Here is a 27721-nt window from a genome sequence, read left to right as displayed (position 1 = left end):
TGACAAAGGTCTCTCAGCAGCAGCTTACTGTGTAATCCAGGTAACTGTTATGTATACTAGTAATATCCCCCAAGGTAGCTGGGGGTCTACCCTGGTGGTGGGGCCTCACCGCAGCTGCAGCATGCACATAAGCATCATTCTATACTTAAACCTCCAGGCCTTGCTGGGGCTCCATGCTGGGCCTGTCTGCTATCTGGGCTGAACCTGACTGAGGAAAAGTGGGGACAGGGTAGATGTGGCTTCCCCGGGGCCCACGGCTCAGGAATGGCGCTGCCATACACTCAGGCCCTGTCGTCCCCTCAAGGCCTGCTGCCCCCTCAGGCCCTGCCATTCCCCCCAGGCCCCACAGCCTGGGAACAGCCCCGCCGTCCCCTCAGGCCCTACAGCCTGGGATCAGTGCATAAACCCCACTGTCCCCTCAGGCCCCACGGCCCGGGAATGGCCCTGCCATCCCCTCAGGCATCGTTGTCCCCTGAGGGCCCAAAGCCCGGGCAAAGCCCCACAGTCCGGGAACGGCCCCGCCGTCCCCTCAGGCCCCACAGCCCGCGAACGACCCCATCCACCCGTCAGGCCCCGGTCCCCGCCAGCCCCGCGCAGCCCGCGCCGCCGCAGTGCGCATGCGCAGTGCCGCCAGGCGCCGCTGTTTCCCGCCCCCGTCCCGGCGTGCCCCGCGCGCAGCCAGCGGGGCGGGCTCTCCTCACACAAAGGCGCAGCGTTGGGAAAATGGCGGCGACAGCGGCGGTAGCGGCGGCCACGGAAAGCGCCGGCAGCAAAATGGAGGAGCCGGCGGCAGCCGCGGTGGCGGCCGCGGCTCCGCCACCACCTAACGGGGCAAGCAGTGCTGGGGATGCCCCCCCCAAGAGGTAGGGTGGCCGCGGTAGGGCCGCGCTGCCGCCTGGGCCTGCCGCGCTGCATGCGGCCTCCCCGCGCCGCGGGCCTGGCCCGGGCCGGGCCGCGGGGGGGACCGGGACCGGGGCCGCCGCGCTGGAGGGGCTGTCAGCGGGGCCGGGCCGGGGCCTGGGCTGGGGCTGGGGCTGGGGCCGCGGCGCTCCCGCAGGCGCGGCCCGGGCGGGGCCTGCCCGCTGCGGCGCGGAGGCTGGCGGCGCGGGGCCGCCCCGGGAAGGCGCGTCCGGCGGCTCCCGCTGTCTGCGGTCGGAGCGGGGAGGGGACCGGTCCTTCCTCCTGGTGCTCTGCGCAGGCCCCGGCGGCCGGTGAGATCCTGGAGGTGTTTGCCTGTCCCGCTGAGGAAGTATTTTTGCAGCGCTTTAGCGGACAGCGTAAAGCCTCCCCTAGAGGTATAGGGCGGGGTGCGTTTGGTGTGACTTAATGTCTTTTCGTTCTGCCAGTGGCAGGTTGTAATAGCTAAGCTTTTCTCGGGCAGTCACCTCTCATACTGCTGCAACATTTGGAGCAACGTATACTCTGTTCCGTGGTTGATGCTTTACCTGTGGAGTGGGTTAGGAACACGAGAGAGACAAATCCCGCAAGAGCTTTAAGTGCCAGGCGTTAAGTTAGTGTTTTGTGTCTGATGTCAATAGAACGTTACAGAAATAAAAAAAACCAAACTTGCAGGGATTATAATTCTAGATATGTAAATGTGGAGATGATAAGCAGAAAAAACTTGAATTGCTTGTCACTTCCCTGTGTTAATGCTAGCCTCATTTTGGAAAACTTCATAGTTGGCAAAGCGTTTTTCTTAATACCAACTCTGTGGAATAAAGAACACATTTTCTTCGGTTAATATTTGGCCCCAGGTCTTAAATGCTGTGGAGATAAGAATCAGCATTTTGAACCTGATGTTCTGTGAGTAATGTTTCAGACTTGAGGTCAGATTCATTTATGTGCTGTTCCTGAGGTGTGTTACATAGTTGTGTGTCAGTCAGGCTGCCTGCAGCTGCGGGCTGTTACGCCCAGGCATGCTGCATATCTGTAGTCTAACCCAGAGCTGACATCTGAGTAACAGAGGCCAGCTCCATGGTCTGTAGTTAATTGGAGTTGATGTAGGTATGGTGAGGAGATGGTGCATGGTGTGTCTCAATTTGAGAAACCACTCTCTTCCATCTGCCTCAGTCTGTGGATTGTGCTTCACATGACCAGGAAGGTGGTCAGCTTTCCAAGTGTCACTTCTGGGGAAAATTGTCCATATCTTTTTTGTGCGCCCCCCCCCCAGTTAAACTGTGCTTATGGCAACTGAAAAAATATTGACATATGCAACTCTGTTTTCTTCCTGCCAAGTGGAAACAGGCGTGTCTGTTCAGGAGCTGAGGCAGTCCTGATCCTGGAGGGTTAGGATCCCAGCACTGCCAGGGCACGTGATGCTGTGACATGCAATATGTTAGCCAGGGCTAGGGAATGATCTTGCCATCATCTTCTCTCCTCTTCATGTTGGCTAGTTGGTATGTGGAGGGTATTTGTGTCTTAATTCTGCTTATACCTCAAAGCTCGCTCTTGGTGAATGTAGCAGAACCTGCAGCTCTAGGTAATATGTAACTAGTAATTTGTCTTACATGAGAGGAGACACTTCATTCCTGGAAGTAGAAGTGAAGATGTCTGCTTTATTCTGATTCCCCCCCCGGTTCCTGTTATATTTAGAGTTTTTCCAGAGAGCTTATCTTTTTATCTAGATGCAAATCTATGTGTGATATCAAGTTCCATGTGGCAGAGCTAACACATCTGTAGTGATGATGCCAGTGTTCATGTGAACATATCTTCAGTGTCCTTGTGGAGAGAAGGAGATCTGCCTATACTGGATTTTGATTCTTAGTGATTTCTGGTACATTTGTTGGCTCTAGGTGGCATGTTTAAGAAATCTTGCAGAGGAATATGCCTAACAGTCCATTTCTTTGGAGGAAATAGGAGCTTCCCTTTTAGCTCTTCCTTTTGCACACATCACAAATGGGATAATTTTTCTTTAGTCTTGATGAAACATTTCAGTTCTGTAACCCAAGGAAAAAAAAAGTAGATAAAATATCTTTTGAAAGTATTGACCTAAATGTGTTATTTTCTGTACATCTGGTGTTAATCTTGGCGTAAATGGATCCCAGTTACTCAGTGATTCCTTATTGGGATGGGCAAAGCTGCTGTGAGAATTCAATCTCCCTTGTCCTTCCAACTTAGGGATACTTAAAGGTGTGGTGTATTTTGGAGGTGATGTGGAGCCTGTTCTTTCCTGCTGTCTAGAACTCCCTTAAAAGAAGCGCTGAATGCTCAGTTGTTTTCACACTTGGTAACCACATCTTGTAAGCGATCTCTGTGGAGCTGTACCTGCCTGTTCTTGTCCTTTTGCTGTATGAAACGCATGGAGGTGGTGTCTGAAATCCTGCAAAACAACAAAAAACCCTTTGCAGCTGAAGTAGTTTCCGTGATTCTTTTGACCTGGCTGGATTTTGTTAATGCTGAATATGATAAGGAATATGTTCTACATATTCCTTATATATAGGTGAACACATCAGCCCTCTCATTGTAGATGTCTCTTTGCAGCACTATCCAGTATGGGGAGCCCACCACAGCCAGCAGTTCCTTTGCAGTGCCCTCAGTGTAGGCAGGGGCACAGTGCTTGTCTTTAAGGTCAGGTAATGTGGCTTGTCTGGATTCTTTGCAGGTATATCAAAGCTTGAGGTGTTTTTAAGGTAACTTGGGTGCCTTAAATGCAGGATTGCAAAAACGTCTGCACCATACCGTGTTACTTTGAAGCATGTTATGTATAGCAGTTCGACCCAGGGGGAATGTGAATAGTTCCAGTTTGAGGAATAACCGTAAAAAAATGTGTGTAGCTTAAACACAGGCATTAAATTTTCTGTTATTTCTTCAGCCAAACTGAAGTTAAGGTGTTAGAAGGATTGTCCTGTTTTGAATCTATTTTTGGTTTTTTAATTACTGCATTACTCAAGAAGTTTTCAAAAAGTACAGTGAGGGGAAGTCTAAAAATTTGTCTGTTAGGTGAAACAAATATTGTATATAACTAAGGATGCTTTTTTTTGTGTGGTAGGTTGACCTTGGCTGGATGCCAGGTGCCCATCAAGCTGCTCTGTCACTCCCCTCCTCAGCAGAACGGGGTGGGAGAAAATAAGATGGAAAAAACCCCTTGTGGGTCAAGATAAAGGCAGTTCAATGAAGCAATAGCAAAACTTGCGCACATGGAAGTGAAGGAAAACAAAAGATGTTATTCTCCTTCCCATTGGCAGGCGATGTTTGGCCACTTCCTGGCAAGCAGGGCTTCAGTATGTGTAGGAGTTGCTAGTAGTTGCGTGCAGTAGGAAGTTGCCAATAACGAATGCCCGCCCCCCTCTTCCTCCGCCTTTCTCTTAGTTTTTATATCTGAACAGGTGTTATATGATATGGAATATCCCATTGGTCACTTTGGGTCAGCTGTCCTAGCTATGTCCCCTCCCAGGATCTTGCCCACCCCAGCCTACTGGTGATGGTGGTGGTGGGGAGGCTGGAGAGACAGCCTTGATACTTGTGTGAGCGCTGCTTAGCAGTAGTCAAGACACTGGTGTGCTGTCACCACCTTTCTAGCTACCGATACAAGCACAGCACTAGGAGGGCTGCTATGGGGCTCAGCCAGGCCCAGTACATTTTTATAGAGCTCTTTTCCAGCATATTACTTAAATGCGGAAGCTGTGTCTCTTGACATGAAGTGATACACTGCAGTTATGGCTGTATCCATAAAATACAGTATTTTTGTGTGTTTGCTTGTAATGTATCCTTGTGACTGAAAAGTTGTATACTGCTATGCAATTGAAGTGGGGAACCTGCTCAAATATAAAACTTCAGAGACATCTGCATACCTGTTCCTTCTTTTTCCCTGCAGGCTGTTGTATCTGTTAGTGACTAAAATGGTTCTAAAGCAACGGACAGTGTTGATGCAGAAATGTGTTCACATCGGAGCCAGAATTTCTGGCATTGCTTAGACTGTGCAGGGCTACTTAAGTTGAGCAAAAGCTCAGTGTAGTACAGATATGTTTTAGAAATGTTACCAGCTTTTTTGACTGACTTATTATCCTGAATTCTTTTTAAGATGTATTTCTGCATCTTCTCAACCAGCACAAAGTGGACAAGGAGATTAATAGGATTAGTTAAGGAAATCATGTCAGGCTGAGGCTGAAGTATTTCATTCTCCTGGTTTTTTTCAATACTATTATTCTGTGGCATTTGTGTCATGTTAAGTAAGACCTGATGGTCATCTAGGTTGGTTGAGAAATAGCCTTCAATTCTAATTTTATACATTTTTGACATGTTAGAGCTGGTATTCTGAAGTAGTTAAAAGGAACTATTCAAGACATTTGTTGGAATGCACAGAGGCCTTGAATTGATGTCATCCAAAAACTGTATTAATTGGAGGAGGAAAAAAAGTGTTGTTAGGGAAGAGTCATTGACCTGCGTGTTTAGTTAGATACAGGATTATTTTTTTAAAATTCTTGTAGTGTGAGACTACAAATTTGGTGGGTCAATGTGTTATTTGACTTAGAGGTGATTAAGTAGTATAGTGTGCTAAGGGGAGAATAAATAGGATGGATGCCTGGTCTGGAGCATCATGAAGAGATGGAGTGAGGCTTGGTCGGCTTTAAAGAGATTCAGCTTTATGAAATTGAAAACTTCAGTGGCATTGGATAAATGTGGGAGAAGATAGTGGGTCTTCATGGCATGAGTTGTCTGCTGTTAGAAGGTCTTTGTTACAATGCGCTATGTAGCACTGGTACCATGTGTACCAGCTTTGGTTGAAAGGTGTACAGTTTTGCAAATAACACAAATGGGTGAAACTTTGCAAGTTTTGATTTAGTTTTAAGAATGTAACAAGTTATGTTCCAAGAGGTGGTATGACATTGATCAAATGCCAGAGTAGTTAATGTGTGTGATTATCTTTCTTTGCTTGCAGTGAAGGTGAACGACCAAGCCAAAATGAAAAAAGAAAAGAGAAAAGTGTCAAAAGAGGAGGAAATCGCTTTGAGCCATATGCTAATCCTGCTAAAAGATACCGAGCTTTTATTACAAATATTCCGTTTGATGTGAAGTGGCAGTCTCTGAAAGACCTGGTCAAAGAGAAAGGTAATGTACAACTCAGGTGGCCAAGTGATGTCTGTCATCTTACTTGTGGCTGACTTTGTTTGTAAACTTAAGAGTTGGAGTTCTGGGTGGACGTAGTGACATGAGTTTTGTAAAAGGTCGTCTTCAAGCCTTTTTGGGTGTTGCACAACATCTACTCCCTGGCAGCCTTCCAGGTGGATAGTTCCTTCATAGGCATGTTGGCATATAGCTAATAGTGCTTCATCGGAGATTTAAGAGTGTTTTTTCTTAGGGGGTAAAAACTGAGGCTTTCATCAGATTTTAGCCTTGACGTGCAACAAAGCTTTCTAAAGCATTTTAATGTCTTTTGGGTAATAAAGGTAGATCTTTACTGCTGATCTGGTGTGTGTATATATAGCTGTGTCCCCAGACTTTGTAGTGATTTGTGCTTAGGTAAAGATCCATGCTGCCATTTGATAGCAGTAAAATGTATTTAAGGGTGACCTGCAAAAAAGAAAAATCAGGTTTGTGCTTTGGCATGTGCTGCAACACAGTTAGGGCTTTGGAAATCATGTTCATGGTGCTTCCCCCTTCCCCACTTCTATTTAACTGCCCCTTGTGAATGGGAGCTGCCTTAGCTTGTTGACCTTAGCATCTTCATCTCTTGAAGAAGATGGAGGGATTGAGCTGGCTACTCTCAGGTGGTGACAAGTCTAAATGTAGTGTTACTTCTTTAAGCTGACGCTCGACTTCCTAGTTTTCAAGTCACCTTGGAAATGCAGCGGAGTGGCAAGAAAATACTTGGCTTCTCCATCATGAAAATGTCTCAAAACAAGTTAAGAGTAACTAATACAATCATTCCTCTTGTGGGTCACTTCTAAAATACATAGCATCAGTCATAAATGTCTTGCAAAATAGTGATCAGTGTTCACTTGTGTTTGAACTAGGTAAGGTATGATTGTTAATGTGTTCACAAGGTGTGGCCTAGTGAATGGGAAAAAAATTTCCAGAGGGTTTTAAAATGTGTCTTTGGAGGCAAAATGGAACTGAGTCTGCGTAATGAACATCAGGACTATAAGCCCTGGGAAACATCCATAATTAGAGGCTGTGAAACACTGATGCTTGAGATTCAGCAATGGTTTTCTTTAATATGAAGAGTTAAAGCCTTAAAGACTGCTTTAACAGGCCCTAATTATGAATGGTCCCTTGCCTTAAACTATGCTTTCACTTTGCTACGCAAGATACATTGGTTAATAGGAGTATCTGTATGTGTAGATGTCTAATTTTAAGTACTATGTTGAATTCCGTTCCAAGTGTCTTGTGGTTTCTCTCCAGTTCGCGTGGATGGAAAAGTCCGGTGTGAGATTGTTTCCTGCCTTGCTGTTCAGCTACTCATTCCAGCAGATACTCCTAGGGGAACATTGAAACCTCTTCATTCTATCTGCAGGGCTTGTTATGCTAAATATTGAGAAGCATTGTTCTTGGTTTTTGGGACTGCCTGTTAAAATACAACAGTTTAGATTTGCTGTGTAGTTGCGATTCATTCTAATTAGTCACTGACTTTACCAAATTGGTGCTCTTGTGCTGTGCTTGAACTTGCTCAATCGGTACTTCTTGATACAAGGCATAGTAGTTCCAAGAACCAGGAATGTTAGAATCCTTGGCTTGTAAGTGTAAGAATTATAGGCCAAATGTTCAGGGTTTTGGGAGCATGGGAAACAGCTCCGTACACAAAGGGCAAGTATAGGCGTTTCATGACTGCTCCATTGCTTGGCAGTCGTGAAGACTTAAGCTGTTAGCAGCAATGGCATAGCAGGTTGCTGAACGTAGGAGGAGTTCACCTCAATCGGCTGGTTTGCGTCAGTAAGTATGGTTTAGGAGACATGAGCTTTGAGGTCTGCTCATATTTCTGCAACCTGGTTTTTTCAGATGCGTACAGTCTTCTAAAGGTGATACCTCTCAAGTGTAATGCCTTGGTGCAGTCATTTCAGTGTATTTGTTGGTGAAACTCAATTACAGGTATGCAGTATGACACAGTTATTAATGAAATTAAAAATGTTCTTGTTTGAAACTCCCTTGTATTAGCTGACAAACACAAGGTTCTACTAAACTGATGTAATCAGCATTGATAACTTGCAATTGGTGAATGGCGTCAGGAGAAGAGTGAGGCAGCAGTTCTTCAGTCTGCAAGTGGAGTCTAAATGTAAACACAATTGAATGCTAAATAGCTGTCTTAATCTGTCCCCCAACAAATGGCACTGTCTTAGGGAGAAAAATGGTAGTGCTTCATGGCAGCTGGCATAAATGAGGTGAAACCGTATAATAAAAATAACTTGTATTTGAATTTGAGATTTATTGGTTCCTTTAGGAAATACAGAATTCTGTATTTTAAACCTCTTTCCTGACCAGATTAGCAAAATGGCATACAATACAAGGAGAAAGATTAGCTGTAAAATGAGGCAATAACTATTTTCTGCTCTGTTGCAAAGCCAGGAGCAGTTGCAGTCAAGGCCATGCTCATGTCACATTTAAAAGATTCCAGGACACCCCAGAGACTGTATGAGCGTGGCTGTACCCACGTTTACAGAAGGCAGAGCTGTAGTATGCAGCAGGCTTCCCTCTTCCTATCAAAACCTGGATGTGTGAACAGATTTGAGGAAAAAAAGCCATAAAGCTTTCCCAGCTTAAACTTTCTGTGAAGAGGAGCAGCTGTTAAATGTCATGTGCTGCTGCCTTTCTTGCTCCAGCTCCAGAAATTTTTGGAACTTTTGTGGGCTCCTAAAGATGCAACTCATGCCTTCTTACTGTTGTACTCAATCCCAGATGTTAGTACTGGTGAGCACTTCTGTTACTTTAGTACTAATAGCTGTTACTCCAGTACCTGAAGACAGCTGTTGCTGGAGGGTCCCCAGGGTTTCAGTACCCAAGATTCTGTCACAGTCTGCTTACAGGCTGAGGTTTTAGGTGGGCAAAGAGAAAAGGATGAATAAGGAATGTGGAAGTGCTGTTGCACATCTCACTTGTTCCCCCTTACTTTCAGTAGATGTACTAATGAGTTGCTCTATTTTTGTGGGCCTTAACCATCTTTTCAAGGAGGCGGTGTCCTTCACCAGTGGCTGCGGTGAGCTTTTTCACTCCCTCTTTCCTGCCTGGGCTCTTAAAGAGCCAAAATTACCCATGTGTTTTTTTGGGTTCTCTCATGCAAAAGCGAGATTTCCCTTCCCCTACCGTAAAAGAATAGCTTGCAAACTCTCTCTGTCTCTACTGTAGGAAGAATGTTTTTGTTCACCCCCTTAACAAAAGTTTTGTACATGTATAAAGTGTATTTCTCCTCTCTCTCTCCAGCCCAAACCCCCCAAATTCCCTTTTAGGGATTGCCTGTCATAAGCTTTACACTCTTAAGGGATAGAGGAGCTGTGACCAATTCAAATTGCTTTATGTTGAAAGTGTTGGTTTTATTAGGTAGAGTCCTCTTGATTCAGTCACATTGCTTGTGGTTCTTTACTTCAGAAGATGATGGGATGTCCGTGTAGCTTTGGTAACATCTTGAGTCTTCCTTCTCAATTTAGTATTTACTTTTGACCCTGTAGGCCAAAGAAATAGCTGTGATAAAAAGCTGTGATAAAAAGATTTACTCCTTTTCAGTTTATGTGCTTCTACCCTTGCCTAGACTTGTCTCTCTGCATCTTTCACGCCTTTCAGAGCTTTGTGGTTTGTCACTAACTATTGAAATCATATTGCCCAACTTTAGAATTGTCAAAGTTGACATGTACCTCTGAGCTTATTATTCTGGTTACTTCCCAGATATGTCTTCAGGGCTAGGTGAATCCATTTGAGCCATGTCTCAAGTCACCATACGGACATACTTATCTGAGCTTCCTGAACAGTCATTGGAGAATACCTGAACTCTGATAGACCGGCCTGGCTTGAACATCTTAATCTTCTGTGCAGATAAACTTTGGGAAGTGGATATAAAGGTTGGGGGTGGGAACCCCGACTGTAATATGTAACACTGGAGATTCTTTTGGTTTGTATTTCTAGTTATTGTAATGATTTCTGTTTCAATCTCTTGTTCAGAAACTACATTTCCTGAAACTTGTCTCAATTGTGAGGTTTTAAAAAAAAAATTAAAAAAATCAGTCTGCTCTAAGTTAAGTCCTAAAGACATCACGGGGAACGTGTTCTTTAATTATACTTACACTGACTTGGAGATAGTATTTTTTGCAAGTTTTGTCTCTCTTTGGAGGCTGGTCCAGTAGTAAACTTCAGTTCCTTAAGTAATGGTCTCACGTGCTTGAATGAAACTTCTTCACTTGTGGATACAGGATATGTTTCCTTATATAAACCAACACTTCTCTAGCAGAAAGAAAATCTGCCTGGATCACTGTGCATTTCTTTTGCCTTCTGAAGCAGGTTTAGTACATGCATATCTGCTGTTGGTACTTATCCATGGCTTAATTGCCTATGCACTGTCATAAGCTTCCCTTACTGCATTATCCCCAGTGCCTGATGTTCTGACATACTGTGGTTTGGGATCTAGAAATAAAGGAAGAAAAAGTGACATATAAAAAGTCACAAAAAAATGTGACCCAGCATAGGCTCTTACAAAAAGAGTTTCCTTTGCCAGCCTCAAACGATAGTCTCCTGGAAGAAGTGTCATGTTGAATTGTTTTACATGTTTTTCAGTGAAAAAAATTGCATTTTTACTGCAGTTGTTTTGTACTCTGGACTTGGTGTCTTGGATACTGAGCTGTTACGCTGTTTGGTGTTCTTCCCTTCTCCTTGCTTTTTTTTTTTTAATTTGGCTATTCAGGAAGTTCAGATGTCCTTTGAAGGAAACCAGCTACTTCAAGATGTATATTTAGTTTTTAATATGGGTGTCTATAAGGCTTGAATGTGCAGCACTGAGCAAAATTGGCACGTACTAGATTTTCCAAGTGACAGACAATTGCTGCTGTGATAGACTCCTGGAAATCTTGTGGTTCAGAGGTCAGAGATTTGTTAAAAGTAAATGTTAAATCGTATTTAATATGTTCTGTTCAAGCTTGGCAAACTTCCTTGGAAGTGTTTGTGTGGCTCTGAAGTAAGAATTGTAGCTGAACTCGATATGTGGTTGGGAGAGGAGAGCCCTCTATCTAGGGGCTTAGTAGCGTTACTAGGAGCAGTCACAGGCTCTAACCTGTGACTTCTGGCCTCTGTGAATTGGAGTGGTTTTGTATCGTAGATAATCTGGGAATTTGTTGTCTTACTACATAAATTGTTGAATCCCACTCGCTTTCTTGATCAAAGTTTGGTTGGACTCTGGCTGCTGCTTTTGAAGTGGATGAGCATTACCAAGACATTCTGAAGCCAATATTTGGGCTCAATGTGCCACCAAGGGCAACTGCAGGAGGGCTGTGTACAGTGCAGTGCCTTTCTCTGCACAAATGGTGGAAACAATTCTATGTATAATACGTGATCTCATACTGTGCAGATTATAGGATAGAACTCATCTTGTCAGGCTTTATTTCAAGTATTGTTCCGATAGTGAAGCTATGGATATTAACTGAACATTCTGATCTGCCCTGTCCCTTTCAAAGGGACTTGCTTCTCAGCCTTTACTAGTCTCAAACACTGTCCTCATAAAAACATGAATAGATCAGAGTTTTATTCTGCCTAGCTAACTGTTCCTTGGCTGGAATGCTGATATTGCTGAATTACTTTTTAAAAATAAGAAATTGAGATTTAAAAAAGGAGTGATTTCATTAAGCATCCCTGTTCTTCCAGCTTCGAGGGAGACCTTTTGGGATGTTTTGCATAATGACACTAGGTGTGCTGTAGATGACCGGTCCTGTGGGAGGTTGTGCTGAACACCTCTTCCTCTCTCTGGCCCTTGCCAAGAGTAGACTCTTGGATGGGAGACTCTAGTTCCTTGCTCAAAATATGCTATCAAGTCTTCACACTAGGTCATAGTTTTCCACAAAGACTGCTTTCCACCTTTTGGATAATGCAATCTGGGAGTCCTCTTAAAGTTAAAAACTAGGACTTCTAAAACCAGAAAGAAAAATTGTTTTCCTTGGTAATTCTTTTGTGTGCTAGTCATTTCAAAGGCAGCAGCCATTTTGGTAGTTGTATTCTGGAGGCACATGATATGGTCATGTGGTCATGAAAAGGCAATCCTAATCTCGTGAGGAAAGGTGCAGGTGCAGTTTTCCAGTGTTTGTTTTGCCTCTTGCTGTAAACACTTTTGTCTCAAGAGGAAATATGGCAGTGGGTTTAATACTGCTTATTGAAGCTAAAAAATGAACTTTATTGTGGCTTGACAAAAAGCTAAAAAACCTGCTGAAATAAATAGTAGGCAGTGATCTCTTGGTTCACTCTGACTCCCTTTTTGGAAGTCTGTCTATAAATCCAGAGGAAAGCAACTAACTGTGCAAGTTCTGGACTATGGAGACAGGATTGCGTACAATGTAGAGTGAAGGAAACTTGTTCTTGCAGACTTCCCCATGGATTTGGATTGCCTCAAGTAATGAGTGGGTACTAAAGGTCATGGAAACCGATACCGTGGAAATAGCTGGCTTTTGAAGCGGAGGAAGATCAAGAACATGTTTAACTTTTATGACTTGTACTGCATACCTGTAATTGTCCAGTTTTGTGGTCTAGAGAACATGGAGTGTTTCTGGGCTTTCTTATAAGGCAGAGGCTCCATACACGGTTGTTGATTGTTCTAAATTCCCATTGTTTTCTTGGCTTTTCTCCCTTGGTATATGTGTCGTCTGGAATCTGATTTGTAGTTGGTGAGGTAACATACGTGGAGCTCTTAATGGACGCTGAAGGAAAGTCAAGGGTAAGTGTTTGAGAGATTTCTTCTGTGGATTTTCTACATGACAAATGTAACTGTATGGTGGCGTGGAACGAAACGAAGTCAGGAAGGTAGAGAGTGTGTATGCTTAGTGGCTATAACATAGGATTGTTTAAAGCTTCTTCTGGGGTGGGGAGGAGGTGGGATGGGGCCTTGTAAACAGTGTTAGGGTGGTCTTCCACTGTGTTCAGTTGGCGTTGGCTGTTTGAATGACCCATGGACCCTAGCAGTATGTATAGTGGTACGGAATATTAATGTAATACTTGTGTTTTGGAAAATGTCACTGTAGTGGTTCGCTGAATTTGTAAGGCCAGTGTGCAGAAGCAGGTTTTGTAAACTACACTTCCTGTGCTAGTAAACAGAAGTCATTCCTAAATGCAAATGTACATTGCCTTCATAGTACTTAAGTCCTTTAGTCCAGTGACAGTATCTTACAGGGAGAAAAATAGTAGGAGCATGCTTAACTGTACTGCAGGATATGGATTTAGGGTGAGAGAATATGTTGAGGGTTTTGCTGTATGACAGGGGAGGACAGGTCACATGAAGCGTGTGGAATTTTTCTTGGAGAATCGGGACTTAGTTTTGTTCGTTACCACTTCAGAAACTACAGTTTAATCCTGTTAACTCATAAGAAATTATATCTTATGGAATTCAAGTATTGAAGGCTTTATTGGGTAAGATTACATCTATTTTCACTATTAGGGCTAACTAATGTGATTTGACTTAAAAAAAAAAAAAAGTTGTTTTGTGTGTGTTGTACTTTTACTTACTTTTTCTTCTTTCTTCCTTCTCCTCCCTGTTACTCGCCTGTGAAATCATCTCGTCAGGGATGTGCGTAAGTTCACTTACAAATTTATAGCAAAAATGAGGAAACTCTTAAAAAATAAGCAATGTTCTTAGATGTCTTGTATCCCCACAGTGTTGTTGAATTCAAGATGGAAGAAAGCATGAAAAAGGCTGCAGAGGTTTTGAACAAGCATAGTCTTGGTGGAAGACCATTGAAAGTGAAAGAAGTAAGACGTGCATCTGTTCTTTCAGTATGTTGAATTTGAAGGTGAAGGGGTAGTTCTTAGTCAAAATTTATGGCTGACTCATTTAAAGATAAGAATAATTGATGAAAGGTAGGACTCATCAAATAGGGTTAAAAAAGACAGTCAACCTTTTTTTTCTTTTTTTACCATCGGCATGTGCTGCTGAACTTAAGTTTGAATATGATTATCAAGACTAAATATAATCTGAAGAATAGGTGCTGGTAGCAATGCAGAGCTCTGACAAAGCAAGAGTTTGTTTTTAAATGCAGGTGTGCTTTCTTGCTTAGTGATTTGAAGAAGAAACCTGCATAAGTATTGTTTGTTCTTGACTGCCTTCCCTTTTAATTCTGCGTTGTAATGAATGTATATTCTACAAACAAATCTGTAGAATTAGCTGTTTTCTGAAATACTTAGATCTATTTCCATTTTGATGGCTTTGGTATTGTCAACCAGTATGACATGCTCAACTGTACCATGAGTTAATTCTTAACCATTGATAAGTTTAAAGTTTTATTCCAGCAGTTTGGAACCTGTAGCTGCATTGAAAGCTCAGTGGAACAAAAATTAGAAGGGAATTACTTGAGTGTTAGCATTATCTCTTGGCTGTAGGGTACGTGAGCTGTGTTCTTGGCTAAGCAGGCTGCATGTTCTGCTGGGCCCTGCCCACCTAATGGTGGGGGGTGAAAGACATCTGCATGTGTATAAGATAGAGAATGTATGCAGAAGGTCTCCCCTTGGTAACCTGCTTCTGGCTCTAGTGGCAGCACTTCTCAGGTCTCGCAGATTTTGTGAGTAATGAATTCCGGGAGCAGTAGCCTGCTTTTGGGTGCAAGCCATCTTCTGGCACTATTGACCTCTCGCTACCCTTTAAAGGAAAGAAGAGGTGAAATGGAAGGTTATAGAAAAACATAGTTGCACCTGGAAGTCTTCAGGCACTGACTTCCCAGGGGCCCTTGGAAGAAAAAGCTATTGAGAGCAGGCCACGTCTGGGTCAGTTTTCCTGTTAATGATATACCATTAGTACTAGAAGTCAGGTTGCCCTTTGGTATCAGTCCTTGAGAAGAGGTGGTTGTAATTTGCCCAACTCTTCACAAAGCTGTTGTCATACTTGAATATTTCTGTCTGACTCGGAAATGATACTTGAAATCGGTGAAGAAGCATTTTACCAGTGTTAGGGACTTTAGCAACACTTACCCAGTCAAGTGCCCCAGCCTGACGGTGTGGAATGAATTAAGTTACTGTGGATGACCATTAGCATCAGTTTTGCCAACTGTCTAGTACATACATCTCCTTGTTGGCTGTCTCACCGCTGAGGAGTGTGAAGGCCTTCAGGTGACACAATAAAAATTGATGGCAGAATAGGTAAAGCTCTTTGCCTGATGCAGACAATCTTAATTTGTTTGAGAACCACTCTTGGCTTTCTATTGGAGTTAATCTGGTTTTAAACAATACCTTATTTTAACAGTGAGATAGGAAATCTAAATTGAGAAATGACTTGTATTCACTTTAATGTGTTCTCCACCTCAGACTACTATGATTTTCTGTAGCTAAAATAATAAAGTGAAAGCTATCCTTTCTCCTGTTTTCAAAACATGCTATTGTTTAGTCTTAAAATTCAGATCAAGATTCAAATTAATGCAAATAGCCTTTATTTTTAAAGCATCTGTATTTCTAATTAATTCTATTTGACGTTTTACTTTCTTCAGCAGTCTTGCAGTGCTGGTGCATTTTACTCACTGAATACAGTGTGATGTTTCCAACCTAAGTAACATTAAGTTCACCTTGTGTTGTGAAGGTGCTTACATTCACTTTAAGTATAAAGTGAAGTGACAATAATTATTCTCATTTCCTTCCTTGAATTCTTCATCCTATGCTTCATGTTCTCTAGCATGTCCTAAAATTGTGAGATTATGTAGTAATAGGGGGATACTTGAAAAAATTTTTTGGGGTTAGAAAGCCGGGGGGGGCGGGTGGGGGGTGTGTGTGTGGCGGGGAGGGGAAAGCATTACCCAAACCAAATCTTCCCGAAATTTTACACACTGTATCTTGTAAAAAAGTTAAAGTGCAAAGTAAATGAATTGTTGCACTGTTTTGAAGATGCCAAGAGTTAGTTGGCATTTGTCTTCCAAAACCTCTCCAATGCCATTCTGGGTTTATCAGTCTTTGGAACAGATGTAACTGTGAGCTTTATTGTTGGTATTGAATAATAGATAAATGCTTTCAGATTCAGGGGAGATGCATGAGTAGTAATACCTTGATAACTTGAAGGGTGGCATAAGTGGGTGGAAGGCAATGATATGTGAATTACTTGTCTGGAGATCTGTGGGGAGCAGATAGCCCTGTATAAGGGAAACCCCTTCCTCTTTTGACTGTTTTAGTCATGCCACTAAATCCCCACGCATGTAGTGGAATACAGGGGGAACTGATTGTATCGTTTCTGTTTTTGCAGGATCCTGATGGTGAGCATGCCAGGAGAGCAATGCAGAAGGTCATGGCAGCAGCTGGTGGAATGGGTATTGGTCCAGGCCCGGGTGGCCCCGGCATGATCAATATCCCGCCTAGTATACTCAACAATCCCAACATACCCAATGAGATCATTCATGCCTTGCAGGCAGGGAGACTTGGAAGCACTGTTTTTGTTGCAAATGTAAGTGCTGTGTAATCAGTGAACTGAGTATCGAGGTCTTAACTGAGTTAAATCTAATAAATTGGAAGGAAAGCCTTAGACTTTCACCTCTGTTCCAGTAAAACTGAATACTAACACAGTGGCTAGTCTTGTTGATTCTCTGTGCTAGTGAAGTTGTAAATTAAGATATATCCTATGTGTTACAGTGTCTATTAATTTGTATTTTTGAACAAAGCCAAGAATCTTGCATTAAGTAGCATAAAGAATGCTACAGAGCTTAAATTTTGTCCTATCTCTGTGAAGACTTTGCTTCTTAAGATTGCTGATACCAGGGAAGGAAATGTAAGAACACTAAAGCTGTTTTTTGATGGAAATCTTTCTCATATTTCCAATATCACTTGTCTTCCAGCTGGATTACAAGGTTGGTTGGAAGAAACTGAAAGAAGTATTCAGCATGGCTGGTGTTGTGGTTCGGGCAGACATACTAGAAGATAAGGATGGCAAAAGTCGTGGGATCGGCACTGTCACTTTTGAGCAAGCTATAGAGGCTGTTCAGGCTATATGTATCCTTGAAGAGTAGCGATGGTAAATAGCAGGCACATAAATTAGTAAACAAAGCAGGATGAAAATATAAATTGTAGTTTTTACAATAAGCGAGGATACTTCCATGTTGCAGAAAGTCATGCCATCCACTGCAATGGTTTGCTTAAGGAAAATTGAAAAAGAGAAGAAAAGTCCCATCTTGAGGAATTGTTGCTATTTGCACAGAATCATTAACAGAGTGGATTCTCTTTCCCATGTGGATATATGTGTTTCTAGTCCAAATAGTAAATGTTTGTCTCTAGGTTGTAGCTAGTATTAAAATGCAATTTATGAAACAGGATTTGTCTTCAATTCCTGTGACGGAGGAGGAATGCAACAAATCCATTTGTAATGTGAGATGGCTTGACCTAGTGTGTTCCTCTGTTCCCTGTATACTTAACGCTGTGTGAATGATGGTTTGCTATGCAGCAGTGTACAAAAAGCAAACCAAACAAAACCAAAGCACAGATGATACTGTGTGGGTGATCTCTCAACTTGTGGCTAAGGTATGGAAAAGATGAAAACGCTTCCCTCTTCCGCTCCCAAAGTTTCTGCTTGAATGTTAATTCTGTTCTGCCTATGCACCTAGTAAGTTAAGCCTTGTGGGAGCAAGACTTATGCAAATTTCACATGATTTGCTAGTGTGGCATACTCCAAAATTTGGCTATTTGTTGATTTGGAAATGTTGGGAGCTTCTGCCTGTTTTCTCCTATCTTACATGGCTAAAGTTACTGATGAAACATTTAAACACTTAGGCTGGTTTGGAGTCATGTGTTGAGTGATCTCTTAATGAACTTAATCTTAACCAGAAGATTATTTTTAACTTGTGTTTTAATTAAAAAAAAAACAACACATTATTTGAATATTCAGTTACTTAATAGATTTTAAAGCTTTTTAGTTTTGGGGAAGGCAGAAGGATTTTGGATCATCTGTGAACGATAGCTTAAGCAGCGGCCAGCGACCTGGAGAGATGTGGTTTTTTGACTAGGTTTTTCTAATCTGTGTCAGATAGCACATAAAGCTTTAACACTTTGTGTGGTTCTAGCGATTTAACAATGATCCTTAATGAAACAATAGCGATGTTTAATGGGCAGCTGTTGTTTGACAGACCGATGCATGTAAAAATGGTAAGTACGTTCAAATTTTTACTGCTTTTTGACCTGGTAATTGTGCTCCTGATTTTGGATGCTGTGTGGTTTCAAGGCTGCGTTGAAATGTGGGGGGGGTAATGTGAGACTTGCCTAATTCCTAGTGATGTCAATTTATGACATCAGGGAAGGTTAAGTCTGATTATTTTGTTAAAAGACAATAACAAAACCAGTGTAGATAGCTTTAGCTTTAAGTTTAGTTAAAAAAAGGCAAAAAATAATTTCTTACTTATCTTACGAACTTTAATGTATTGAATTGTGTTTAGGATGAACGAGCCTTTCCCAAAGGAGACTTCTTTCCTCCAGAGCGACCCCAACAACTTCCTCGTAAGTCTCTCCTGCATGACTGAACATGTTACATTTTTTATTTTGTTGTTCAGTAACTGGGGCCTGATCCCAGCCCCAGTGAGACTGGCTCAGACCTCGGAAAGTTGGGATCCACGCGGTCTGACTAATATCAAAGGGGGAAATAGTAAAGAAGAGCTGCTCAGTCTTGTCCTTTTTATTTTTTTTTATACTTCTTTCAGCTCATAGCTAGAAGCTTGTCTTAAAACAGTATCCCATTCACGTTCTAATGGCTTCCAAATATCTCAATTGCAATTCAAAGACCCCGGTGCCTTTTAAAACTGCTGTTAATAGTGGGATTTAATGGAAATAAAATTAATTAGTCAATAGGGAAAAGAGTGCTTCCTTTTATATGATGGTATTCTGGGTATCTAATATTTGTCCTTAATTGAAAGGGCTAAATTGAGGACCTGAGAATTTCCCAGGTCTTCAGGTTTCTAAAGGGGAATCTTATCAATGTATATAAACATCTGAAGGGAGAGTATAAAGAAGAGGGAGCCAGGCTTTTTCCAGTGGTGCACAAGGCTGTGAGCATAAACTGAATATAAGGAGACTCCATCTGAATATAAGGAAACATCGCTGTCGGGGCGACTGTGTACTGGAACAGCAGGTCGCCTAGAGTCTGTGGAGTCTCTGTCCTTGGAGATACTCAAAGCTGTGTGGATATGGTCCTGGCTCACCAGCTCTAGGTGTCCCCACCTGAGCCAGTGGACTTGCAGCAGATGACCTCCAGAGGTCCCTTCCAACCTCAGTCATGCTGTGATAAGATACTGAAAGTATTGGAACAGGAAGAATCTGGGTTGGAAGGGAAGAGTTAGAGGTGGGAGGAGATCACAGGCTTAATTTTTTTAAATACAGCAAAAATGTAAAGTGTGGCTGTTAACGTAGTTCTGTTAATTCAGCCAGCTGCTGTTTTCTTAGGAATGGGAACCAAACCTGTTGTGTGCTGCTAACTTGCACAACTTTAGTGATCATTGATCAGTCTGTCCCTTAATTAGATCATCAATCAATCCCTTAATTAGTTTAGTTTTCTGTGTGTCTGTCAAAGCTTTATTCAGCAGCAGTATTATTCATGGGTTTTATTACTGCCCTGACTTTCTATGATGCTATACCTCTTTCCTGAAAGTCATTGGGTTGCAATTTAATTATCTTTGTATAAAACTCAACAAATAACAATGGAAGCCTGTTTTTTGGCCTTTATTGGGGCGGGGAAAGGGGTACCTTGTGTTGTTTTAAAACAAGATTCGACACTTCCTGTGTTTATTATGCTGAGCTGTAAACGAGGAAGTCCTCTTCTCATAGGCAAAGAATGCTGTTAAGCTGTTGTTTGATGCAAGTGCAAGCAGAGAACTCTTTCTTACTGGTTAACTATAAGGAAAATATGAGGGCTTTTTCTTCTTTCTTTGGACTGGGGAATCCTTAATTCATTTGGGTACAGGAAGATTCAAAATTATGCCTGGCAATGATACATTTTGTTTGCTCAGAGAAGAGGCTGGCTGTGTGCTCTGAATTCTATAGGTGGCTATCATAACAATAGGTTGAACTTTGTTGTTAAAATTCTTACCTACAAGGGAAGAATCCTGGCAAAGGTGGAAATAAGCCATTTGTCAATCAAGGGTAGTACTGTGCAAGGGTTAGAAGATCTTTATACTAAATTGCCCACTCTATTCTCCTTAGATTGAGGAGTTGCACAAAACAAGCAGTGTTCTAGCCAGTTATTTTTCAGGAGTCAGCTTAAAACCAACCAAACAAGCAAGTTTTCTCAGTAGTAAGATGGAAAATGGATTATGAGAAAAAATACTTGAACTAGTTTTTAGTATATTTCAAGACACATCTACTCTGGATTTACTATACACTTTCATGCTTTAAGTACACACCCCAAAGTGGGAACACAGCAAGCTTTTTGGAGAATGGAAGTCAATTACTTAAGAATAAAACTTGCTGTTTTGTCAAACTATGGAAAGAAGGCTTTTTTGATATCTGAATATTTTCTTCAGATGGTCTTGGTGGTATTGGCATGGGATTAGGACCTGGAGGTCAACCTATTGATGCAAATCATTTAAACAAAGGCATGGGAATGGGCAACATGGGACCTGGAGGTAAGAAGATTACTCCTATGCTTTTGTTTCATGAGAGCTTTAAGCTGTGTAGAAGGTAGATAGCTTTGTTTTGCCTACACAAAAAGTTGAAGTGTATTAGGAGTGTTAAAGCCAAATGAGTTTTTGTTGAGCTAAGTAATGAGCTTGATAATGGAAATCTGAATTTAACCAACTGCTCCATTTTTTTTCACTGTGGTCAAGGCACAGCTCTCATTTTCTGACTCTTGAGCATGAGCAGCAGACACTGCAAATATACATTAAACTTTTAAAACCATCTCTCACTTTTAACACTTATTAGTGGGCTTGCAAATCTTTGTTTAGGATATGTTTAAATAGCACAAGTTTTAAAGAGCCACCTAAAAAGTAGCACACATTCAGCTTTCAATTTACAAATGCCTATGGGTTTTTCCCCTTTGCTGCTTTATTTTCTGAGAAGGAATGTTGGAATCTACTCAGAGTTATTACATGTAAGCTCTTCAGTCCAAACAGTGGACATGTTGTATGGTTTCTCTTTCTACAGCCAGTTTAATGGCTGAACTGTTGTAGAATTACATCTGCTATATAAAACTTTCTCTTTTATTTTGAGGAATGGGAATGGAAGGCATGGGCTTTGGAATGAATAAAATGGGAGGTAAGCTGTGTTTTTTGACATGTATATAGCTTGGGCTTTCTGAATCATGTAAATTAGCCATATGTCTAGCGGGCATTTGTGTTCTTTGGACATCATTATGATTTTAGTAATAACTTGTTCCTTTTTGAGTATTAATAGAGCTGCTATAGGTGTATGGGGAAGGGTTAATACCTCAGATAAGTCATGTGACAAAAACATTGGTCATATTTTGTTAAAACTGCACTTGGTTTAGGAAATGGTGTGATGAAATTCTGACGAAATTTTGTTTTGTGAATTTGTGATACACATTTGTCTTGATGCCTGTGGAAATGTTCTGTGAAAGCAGCTTATATGAGTGAAGTGTACCATTAAGTTGAAATGCATTGCTAAAGAATCTCTGAAAAATATTTTCTTTTAGGAATGGAAGGTCCTTTTGGTGGCATGGAAAACATTGGTCGCTTCCCTGCTGGAATGAACATGGGCAGAATGAGCGGTAGGCTTTAGGGTTTGTTTTTTTTATATCCAACTCCTGATTTGTGTTCTCTCAAAGTGTACTACTGGAGGAGAGACTCCTTAGACTGGTCACTTTCCTATTCTCAGCTTTTTTTGGAAAAACTTAAAAGCTTACAGCTGACATGGTGCCCACAAGTCACTTGTTTTCTGAGCGACTCTAAATGGCACTGAGCAGCAGAAAGTGAGTGACTGAGGCTGTTTTGAATGACTAGTTTAGAAAGAGATAAACTCTGCTCTTATCTGGATTCACCAGAAACGCTTCTCCAGAGCAGAACGACGGCCTCAAATGTGTTTGTCCACGTTGAGATGAGTCCTGCTTTTTGTTGGGTTTTTGTTGGTCTCAAGAGGACATGATAAAATGATACGGGAAAAAAAATTTAAAAATTTTGTCTTGCTGTTAATCTTTAAAAATGATGCCTGTATTAAAATGTTCTCTCGGGAGTAGTTTAGGCACCCTGAAGAACATATCAAACTTAAATCTTTTCAGAGATGGACCGTGCCATGGGTGGAGGATTTGAAAGAGAATTTGGAAGAAATGAAATGGGAATGTCTCGTAGTTTTGGAGAGACCTTGGAGAGAGGAATAGGTAAGTATGCTAAGCCAAGTACTTCTACCACCTTTTCATACTGGAACTCTACGTAAAAATTGTACGTTCTGTTACAACAAAACAGACTATTTTATATATATATTTTCTGTAATAGTTTGGTTTTGATCAGACTCCTAAAAGCTGTACAGAAGGCAGATGGGTGCACACTAGTAGTGATCTGTGGGACTGTGTAATAGATTCAGATGCAACAGGAAGCTTTCTGACAGTCCTAATATGCTGCCTCGCGTCTTGAAACTTCATGCTAAACTTCCATATATGTGCTTGGCAAAGAGGAAGGTTCTGAATGATGTGTGACCCAATCTTGTCACTAAAATGTACTCTGTGCCCTTAACAGTAGGGAGGAGAAATCTTAATTTCCTTCCCTTCCTCCCAGATGTTTTAGGAGTTTGGTATAGACTCACACATCAGATGATTGAGGAGAACACCTTACTGTGCAACTCATGCAGCACTAAAATTGGTGTTTTCTGTTGGTCTTTCCTTTTGAACCCCAGAGAGATTTGGAGCTTGAACATTGTTAATGTCTACTGTGAGCGTCTGTTTGTGTGAGTACAGCTTGATTGAGCCAGTTCCTGAGGTGGCTCTGTTATTGCTGTGCTCTGTTAATTTGATAAAACTTAAATTGGTTTTTAAAGTGAAATAAAATGTTGCTGATACAACTTGGATGACTCTTTGTAAAATTGGATCTTGTATGCAAGGAGAGGTGATCTTTTATCAATTAAAAAAAATAAAATTAAAATCCTTACCTTTTAAAATCAAGGTTGCAAAACAAATACAGCTGTCAGACAGCTCGATGCACTTAAAGCAGTGGTTCAGTTATGGTAATTCACTGTTTGTTTTTTTAAATATATCTCCCATAATGCAAGAAATAATTTTGAGAAATAGTTTTGAGAGAGGTAATCTTTAAACAGATAAGCAATGTCATGCATTAAAACCCTTCTGAAAAAAGATTACTGGAAGACTTTTATTTGCTTAATGACTGAGTCACAACATTTAGTAACTAAGAGCCGGCTCAGTCTGCCTGCACAGGATTAGCCCTTTTCTGGGAGACTCTAAAAACAAGTGCACAACGCTGCTGGCTTTCAGCTGAAGAAATACTAAATAGATGTTGTTTCTTCATCTAAATAAAAAACAAAAAATGCCATCTTGCTTGCACAATTGTCACGGAACCCAAACCCACTCTGTTATTTAAGGTACTACTGAAGCAAGATGGGTGCCATTTGTAAATGTGGTTGCTTCAGTTTTCTTGAGCGTAGGCTCATCTTACATGTCTTGTTTCTCTTTGTTAAATATATGCAGATTACTTAAGTATGCACTTTCTTCAAAGCTTTTCTGCTTTAAATAGGAATCAAACTCAACATGATTTTTATTATAGTGCTGCAGTGCAGAACTTGATTTGGTACATAAGCTAAGATCCTTTGTACAGCAGCAAAATGGCCTTAACTGTAGGGGAGCGAAACTTCTACTGCAGGAGCTGAAAGACTCTGTAGCAGTCGGGACAACTTGGTCAAGGGATTCTATGTAGCAGATACAGAAACCCTATTCTTGCTGGTGTGTTATGGCACAGGCAACCTATTTATATTTCTTTCCACACTAAAAGGCCAAGCATGCTTTGTGATTTTATAATGGCTGTGCTGCTGTGGTTCTCATGTGGAATTTGCTTTCTTTTTATTGCTCTTAAGTTTTGGCCAGCTCTTGCAAAACTCTCTACCTGCCTTGGCTGACACAGTCTTTGAGTTGCATGGCAAGGATGATGTGATTTCGTTTGTCTTCCAAACAATCTGTATTTGAACTGTCATTTCAGTTACTAGATTATTATTGCTGTGTAATCCCCAGTGTACTGCTCAGGACAGCTAGCAGCTAAGATTACATTTAAAATATTACTTTTGCCACCTGATCTTCTCCTAGGTTTGCATAAACCTTCAAAATTTTCTCCTTTGTTTTCTTTGGAAGGCTCTTTTTGTGTGTATGTAGGTTAAGCTCTTCAGTGAAGGAATTTTCTCCATCCTAACTACAGGATGTGTAATCATGTGGTGTAGTTGTTGATGGTCTGTGTAATCAACATAGTACTTTTCTTACCAGCTGAAATAAACTGCTACTTTGTATTCTGCAGCAAGAGAGCACACAGTGTGCAGTCACTTTTCTGAATGATGATAAAACTTAAAGCATTTCAGTGGCGTAAACATGCATTTGGGTTTTTTGTCCCCGTATGAATACTGATAGTCTCTGTGTTGTGTTCCAGGTGGTGGAAATGCCAGCATTCCTGGGATTGAGAGGATGGCACCTGGCATTGATCGTATGGGCTCGGGAATAGAAAGAATACCTTCTGGGATGGGGCATGGGATGGAGAGAGTAGGGTCAGAAATAGACAGGATGGGTCTTGTGTTAGATCGCATGAGCTCCAATGTGGAGCGAATGGGTTCAGGAATTGACCGCATGGCCCCTCTGGGCATAGATCACATCGCTCCTAACATTGAGAGGATGGGCCCAGCTATCGAGAGGATGGGTTCTGGCATAGAAAGAATGGGTTCTGGAATAGGCTTTGGTATCGAGAGAATGGGTGCTGCCATTGACCGCGTTGGCACCACTATGGACAGAATGGGGTCAGGCGTAGAACGTATGGGTTCTGGCATGGATCGCATGGGTATAGGTATTGAGCGTATGGTCCCTGCTGGAATGGGAACTGGAATGGGTCAGGTGATAGAGAGAATGCCAGCTGGATTGGATCGCATAGGTGCCACTCCTATGGAAAGAATAGGAATAGATCGTATGGGTGCTGCTAGCATGGAGAGAATGGGCTTGGAGCGCATTGGAGCCACTAACATGGAAAGAATGGGTCCTGCTATGGGACAGGGCATGGGAGCAGGCATAGATCGAATGGGACTTGCAATGGGAAGCAATTTTGAAAGAACGATGGACATGGAACGTGGAAACTTTGCAGGCAATTTTGCAGGCTCCCTTGGAGGAACTGGAGGACCTGCAGCCGGGGTGGCCAGAAAAGCCTGTCAGATATTTGTGAGAAATGTGAGTAGCCTCCTTCCTACCTCTCCTTCATAGGTCATGAAATGAATTGGTACTGACATGTTGATCTCGTCTGTGCTCAGTTGAATTCAGTCAGAGTATCTAATATGGGATGCTGCCAAAGGTGGAGTTATGTAGACTTTTGTGAGTTGAAGCCATTTCCTTAATAGGAGGAGAGCTCTTGGCATCTGTAACTGAAAATGCTGAACAGTGGCTGTCCAAGGATGGAAAACATTTTTCGAAGAGTTGGCAGGACTTGCAAGTTGGTCAACAGATCCTCGGTAACGGTCTGTTCTTCTCTTTTCACAGCTGCCTTTTGATTTTACATGGAAAATGCTGAAAGATAAATTTAATGAATGTGGTAAGTTATTTTATCACTGGTAACTGCTCTGAAAATTGAACATGAATTAAACAGTAACTCCTGGCTCTGTATGTCCCTGACGCTAGTGTCTTAACTAAAATTTCACTTGGACTCACTGAAATACCAGGTCTTAGTGTTGACAAGCTTTGTGAGGATGTTTACTGCTCCTGTTGTACCAGCAAGAGTTCTGCAGCGTTAAAAAGAAATAAGTGTCTAGTCAGATGATAACCAAGTTAACGTGTTTTTCTAAACGTGTGTGTCTTTGTCAGTCTCAGTTGGGGTGTATCATGTGGGTAGGCTCTTCGTAGTTGTAGAAAGAGATAGGAATAGAGATGCAAGTCCTGAGAACTGCTGAAAAGCACCTGCAGAGATTCTTTAAGCCTAAATGAATGTAACTATCTGGGAAAACTGTCCTTCAAATAAAAATTAAAAAGTCTGATTTCAGCTACTGACGGCAGAGGTGTCCTGTTCAGCATTAGGAAGTTTTTCATGGTAGCAGTTGCTGTGCCCAGACGTGCACCCCGATATCTTGTGCTGCTTGTCTGATGGCAAAACCAAGCCCCAGCCTTACCAGTTGTGATGTGAAGTGTGTGTTGACAAGTTAGGCAGGGCTTGTGAGCCTGTGCTTTGCTCCATTCATCTGCTGCTGCTGCTGGAGTGTGAATTGAGAGAACCAGTTTGAATTAATTCACCTCTCAAACTGAGAACGCTTCTTTAAAACAATGACTTGATAAAGTTGTCCTGCAGCTTTAAGTGTCAATGGTAGCTTCTAAAGGTGTGCTTTCTGTGGCTTGAGGTAAAGAACTGGGATTTGACAGTTACATGGTACTTGCTAGGTTAAACAAGACCCTTTCTTTTCTTTTTAAGGTCATGTGCTGTATGCTGATATCAAGATGGAAAATGGGAAGTCGAAAGGATGTGGTGTGGTTAGGTTTGAGTCCCCAGAAGTAGCTGAGCGAGCCTGCCGTATGATGAATGGGATACAGCTTCGTGGGAGGGAGATTGATGTGCGAATTGATAGAAATGCTTAAGTAGTTGCCTTTTTAACACTGATACCAGATTTTTGAATTTGTATTTTTTCTTGTTAACCATTTTAATTTGACTGGATGTAAAGGTGTTAAAACAATTCAGTTGCTTTCTGGAGTAATTTTAATTACTTTTTTAACAAATGGATTTCCATTTTACTGTTTTTTGCATTGAAACTGCAATGTGCACAATCTTTTTTTGTAGTTGTGGCATCTTGTTGACATTACAGATGTAAACAGTATGACTTTGATAATAAATGCAAGTTAAAGATTTCAGTCACAGCATCCGTTACTGGCAGCACATCCTATGCTTGCAAAAATATCTGTAAACTGAGCTCAGTAAACTAGAATTTGTATTCTCTTGTGAAGTGTCAAGAAAGAATGTTCCTCTTGGTCGTCAGTTTATGACAGTATGAATTGGTCTCTAAAATGATGCATTTCTGCATTTGCATTAGTGTTTGAATGTCTCTGGCGTGCAGGGGACTTCCCTTTCCTGTATTCTGACCTAATCGATGACCACTCTTAGCAAAAGGCTGGTAGTTTAATTTTTCTCCAGTGGCAATGCTAATTTTAAAAAAAAAATAATAAAGAGAATATCCTCTACCTTCGGTTGTGTCAGTGCCGTTGTGAAGGCCTGAACTGAAAATGGGTTTAAACCCCTCATTTTTTTTCTAAGATGGAGCATTTCAGTGGGGGCCATGCGTGCAGGTGTATCGGTTCCAGTCAAGGGCAAGGTGTGGTGGCAAACAGCTGCTGCAGGTGAGAGGCAGAAGGTGGCATATTTCACCTTCTCCTGCAACAAATAGTTTCAATAACACAAAATGAAAGTGATTATTTTTAAGTGGGAATCCTTGTGGCAGGAGAGCTGAAACTTTATGCCAAAGATGATTCCTTGCCTTTACCTTGGTT

At 41.7% G+C, this 27721-nt stretch overlaps 1 protein-coding gene across 5 annotated transcripts; it reads left to right on the top strand.

The window, feature by feature from the left end:
• The first annotated feature begins 684 nt into the window (after positions 1-684).
• HNRNPM (heterogeneous nuclear ribonucleoprotein M) lies at positions 685-27088 on the top strand. Of its 5 annotated transcripts, XM_055710278.1 has the most exons (16): positions 685-863; positions 5879-6048; positions 12780-13682; positions 13767-13884; positions 16328-16525; positions 16914-17067; positions 18164-18213; positions 18501-18561; positions 20577-20678; positions 21265-21309; positions 21707-21781; positions 22289-22387; positions 24648-24701; positions 25347-25429; positions 25736-25787; positions 26655-27088. In XM_055710278.1, exons 4-16 carry the CDS (start codon positions 13783-13785, stop codon positions 26816-26818), a joined length of 1239 nt encoding a protein of 412 aa, XP_055566253.1. In that variant the 5' UTR covers positions 685-863; positions 5879-6048; positions 12780-13682; positions 13767-13782; the 3' UTR covers positions 26819-27088. The 5 variants fall into 5 exon arrangements, with proteins under 5 accessions (XP_055566253.1, XP_055566249.1, XP_055566251.1 ...); XM_055710274.1 differs by having other exon boundaries at positions 687-863; positions 24648-25429; XM_055710276.1 differs by having other exon boundaries at positions 688-863; positions 13767-13860; positions 24648-25429.
• The last annotated feature ends 633 nt before the right edge of the window (positions 27089-27721 follow it).

This window comes from Falco cherrug, chromosome 4 (assembly GCF_023634085.1).
Source record: "Falco cherrug isolate bFalChe1 chromosome 4, bFalChe1.pri, whole genome shotgun sequence".
Lineage (NCBI taxonomy): Eukaryota > Metazoa > Chordata > Aves > Falconiformes > Falconidae > Falco > Falco cherrug.
Note: the sequence above shows the minus strand (reverse complement) of the source record. Positions and strands in the feature narration are given on the sequence as shown.